Below are 3,425 nucleotides of genomic sequence, written 5' to 3'. Positions count from 1 at the left end.
ATTTAATTATTAAAATATCGATTCTTAACTATTTATTTATTTTTTTTATAATTTTTATATTAACAATTTTTTTTCTAAAATTTTAGTGATTTTTATTATTTATTTATTTATTTCTTTTATAATCTTTTGTCCTTTTTTTGTTAGGTAAAGATCACAAAAATAAATAAATAAATAAATAAAAATTACTAAAATTTTAAGAGAAATAAAATTTATCAATATAAATATTATAAAAAATAAATAAAAAAATAATTAAAGATATATTTATCTCCTTATAAAAAGATTTGGTTCTTCTTCTTAAATATTATAAAAAAATTTGGTCCTTCTTAATAATTTTAATATTAAACATTTTTTTAATAATTAAATCTTCTTAACGGTCCTTTAAAATAATTTTCTCCAAAACAAAATTGTATCCTAATTATTCTATCCAACTATACTTCACAGTAATACTCTTTTTACGTAGTTCTATTTTGACTCCTTCTTTAATAAGAGATATAATAAAAGTATCTCCTACTTTTCTATAAGAAGTGACTCAACAGAATCTAAAATGATACATTCAGTTTGAAAAAAAAACAAATAAAATTAAAAAAATTCTAAATTCAACTTTCATTCTCTAAACCACTTATATCTATTATCTTCGTTTTAAAAATATGTTTTTTTACTTATCTTTTTATTTTTTACGTTCATTGAAAAGTAATTAAATTTCTAGAAATTAAGATTCATAATGATATCCTTCATCACCGCCAAATTAAATTATTGGTGCATAATCAACATGAAGTAGTGCTCTACCTGATTTACCAATTTAAAAATAAAATTTTGGAACAAATCTTAACCTTGAGCTAATATTATTGTAGATTAATTAAACATAAAAAAGCCAATATTCCTTTTTCCCTGATGAAAATTAAAGCTCAAACCATATAATTTAATTTCACAAACATACACCACATTACAAGCTCAAAACTAATTAACATGCGTACACCTCTCTTTCACACAAACTAAAAAAGTACATAGAAATTGAAACCAATACATTGAGATCGCTTATTTATTCTACTGGCTAGTAAAATAAAAACATACACACTGGTAGATACGTGCATACAATATAGAACAAGGAGTTCAGATTATGCATTTGGACATAGTCAAAACTCGCGTACAATTATTTTTATATAAAATTAATAGTAAAAAACTTAGAGATATATAATTTTAAAAATTTGATTAAATTATTATCTAATAATTATCAACTTTTAATATTATATAAAAATAACTGTACCTGAATTTTCACTTTGGATATATATATATATTAAACGGAAACAGAGTTAATTTAATATGAATTATTGTTTGTTCTTAGACGACCTCAATTATTAATGAAGGCTTAATTATTAGGTGGCGAGCAACGACGCGTGTATGGATTATTAATGCATCCTCTATATGGAGTATTGGCCGTAGGATTAGGAGGTGTTGTTCCGTAAACATTGCGATTAGCAACAGAGGCAACAGGATTAGGAGGTGGTGGATGATATGCTCCTCCTCTTCCATATGGATTATTTCCAAAAGCAGGTGCTCCTCGACTAGATCCAATAGGAGTATTGGGACGAGGAGGTGGAGGTGGAGGTGAAGGTTCTTTTCCAGGTCTTGCTCCTCGATTATATGGATCACCTGCATTGAGTTTGTCATTCACAATTTCTTTATTTTGACAAATTTATTTTTAAGGAAACAAAATTGACAAATCGTTTTCTTATTTATATTTTAGAGAAAGCCGATCAGTATTTAACCAACAAAAAAGTGAGTAATTTCACATCATTAGATATAATCTCGTACCATTAAAAATACTAATTAATGACTATAAATTACAAAACCTATTGTCCCTAATATTCTTCTATATTTTATATCAATATTGTATTAGCCAAAATAATTATTTTTTATCTTTTAAAAGTTTAAATAATTTAATATATTTTTTATCAATATTTTTTTAAGAATTAATTTAGCCACAGAAAAAATTGATCAGCACCCATTTGATATTTCACTCAAATAGCAAATATAACATATATCAAGTTTATCATCATTGTTGTTGTATCCTTGCTTTTGGCTTCTGTAATCTTCCTTCCCTTCTCAATATAAAAATTAGCCTTCATCTTATGACTATTAGGAAATATTAAAGATTAGAATTCAATTTTCCTTTTAATTTATTTGCATGCATGGGTTTAGTTTATAGTCTTACAATAAGGTGTATGTAGTAGTAAGGGTTATGCAAGTAAATTATATGTCTTACTAACTAATTATTAATAGCCACATATATAATGTCATACTTAGTATACTAATTTAAGGAATACTCTATCTTACCTTTGATTGGTTGAACTTCTCGAGCTGCTAGAGTAGTTGAAGAGAGTAGGAAGGGCATGGAAGCCAAAAGTAAGAATGCAATATAAATGGCCTTCATGCTGTGATTATAATGAAACTACTATACTATAGTGTATATGTTGTTATATATGTTTTTTCTTTTTTTCTTTTTTTCTTTTTTTCATGGCTATATGTCCCAAGCTGTTGTGTATTTATATTGCCCCAATACCGTGTATGGAGGGGAGGGAAGGGATTTCAAATTTTCAATTACGCATATAGATGTTAAAGTCTAAAATAGACTTAATAAATATATTAATAAGAGTCATGTTAACAAATGTCCGAAAATTACTGATTAGTTAAAATGTTAATTAACAAAAAATGTTTTTATAAAAAAAAACTAATAGTTACGTTTTGAACTTAATTTTAATATGTTTATTAATAAATAAAAGATAAAGATTATTTTTTGTCTCTTAAGTTTGGCAAAAATTTTAAAAATATCTTTAAGTTTTATTTTGTTTTAATTTTGTCCCAAAAATTTTCGATTTATATTAAATATATCTCTCGCAACTAATTTTTCAAAAAATTAGGATCAATTTAATAATAATTTTATAAGAACAACCTTCAATACAAACAAATTAAGTATAATTTTCATGCATTATTGTTGGATTGGTCTTAAATTTTTTAAAAATTTAATTGTCGATGGCAACATATTTGATACAAATTAAAACAAAATAAAACTTATGAATATTCTTAAAATTTTTGTCAAACTTAAGAAATAAAAAATATACTTTACCCATAAATAAAAAATTCTACTAATAGCAATTTTAATTAATATTCTAATTAGAGTAATTATTACAAAAAAAATCATAAATTAATGGGAAGACTTGGTCAGTGGATTATGATGGGTTAATTAATATGATAATTTAAATATTTATCGATGTAGAATCGTTGAGTAATAGGAGCTACCGAGCTACCATATTATTCTATGTCATAGGAATAAAATATTTGCTGGTAAAAAGACCTAAAATCTTATTTGATTCAAATATAAATAAAATTGAATTTCTGATAATATAGAGAGAGGGAAAGTATAAAAT

The 3,425-nt window shown here is 24.4% G+C and overlaps 1 protein-coding gene across 1 annotated transcript; it reads right to left on the bottom strand.

Moving 5' to 3' along the window:
* Positions 1–953: 953 nt before the first annotated feature.
* Positions 954–2,492, bottom strand: LOC107635530 (uncharacterized). The gene is made up of 2 exons (XM_021122143.2): positions 2,335–2,492; positions 954–1,650 (listed from the first exon to the last, which is right to left on the bottom strand). Exons 1-2 carry the CDS (start codon positions 2,429–2,431, stop codon positions 1,367–1,369), a joined length of 381 nt encoding a protein of 126 aa, XP_020977802.1. The 5' UTR covers positions 2,432–2,492; the 3' UTR covers positions 954–1,366.
* Positions 2,493–3,425: the final 933 nt, after the last annotated feature.

This window comes from Arachis ipaensis, chromosome B4, assembly GCF_059453495.1.
Source record: "Arachis ipaensis isolate K30076 ecotype BB chromosome B4, ASM5945349v1, whole genome shotgun sequence".
Lineage (NCBI taxonomy): Eukaryota > Viridiplantae > Streptophyta > Magnoliopsida > Fabales > Fabaceae > Arachis > Arachis ipaensis.
Note: the sequence above shows the minus strand (reverse complement) of the source record. Positions and strands in the feature narration are given on the sequence as shown.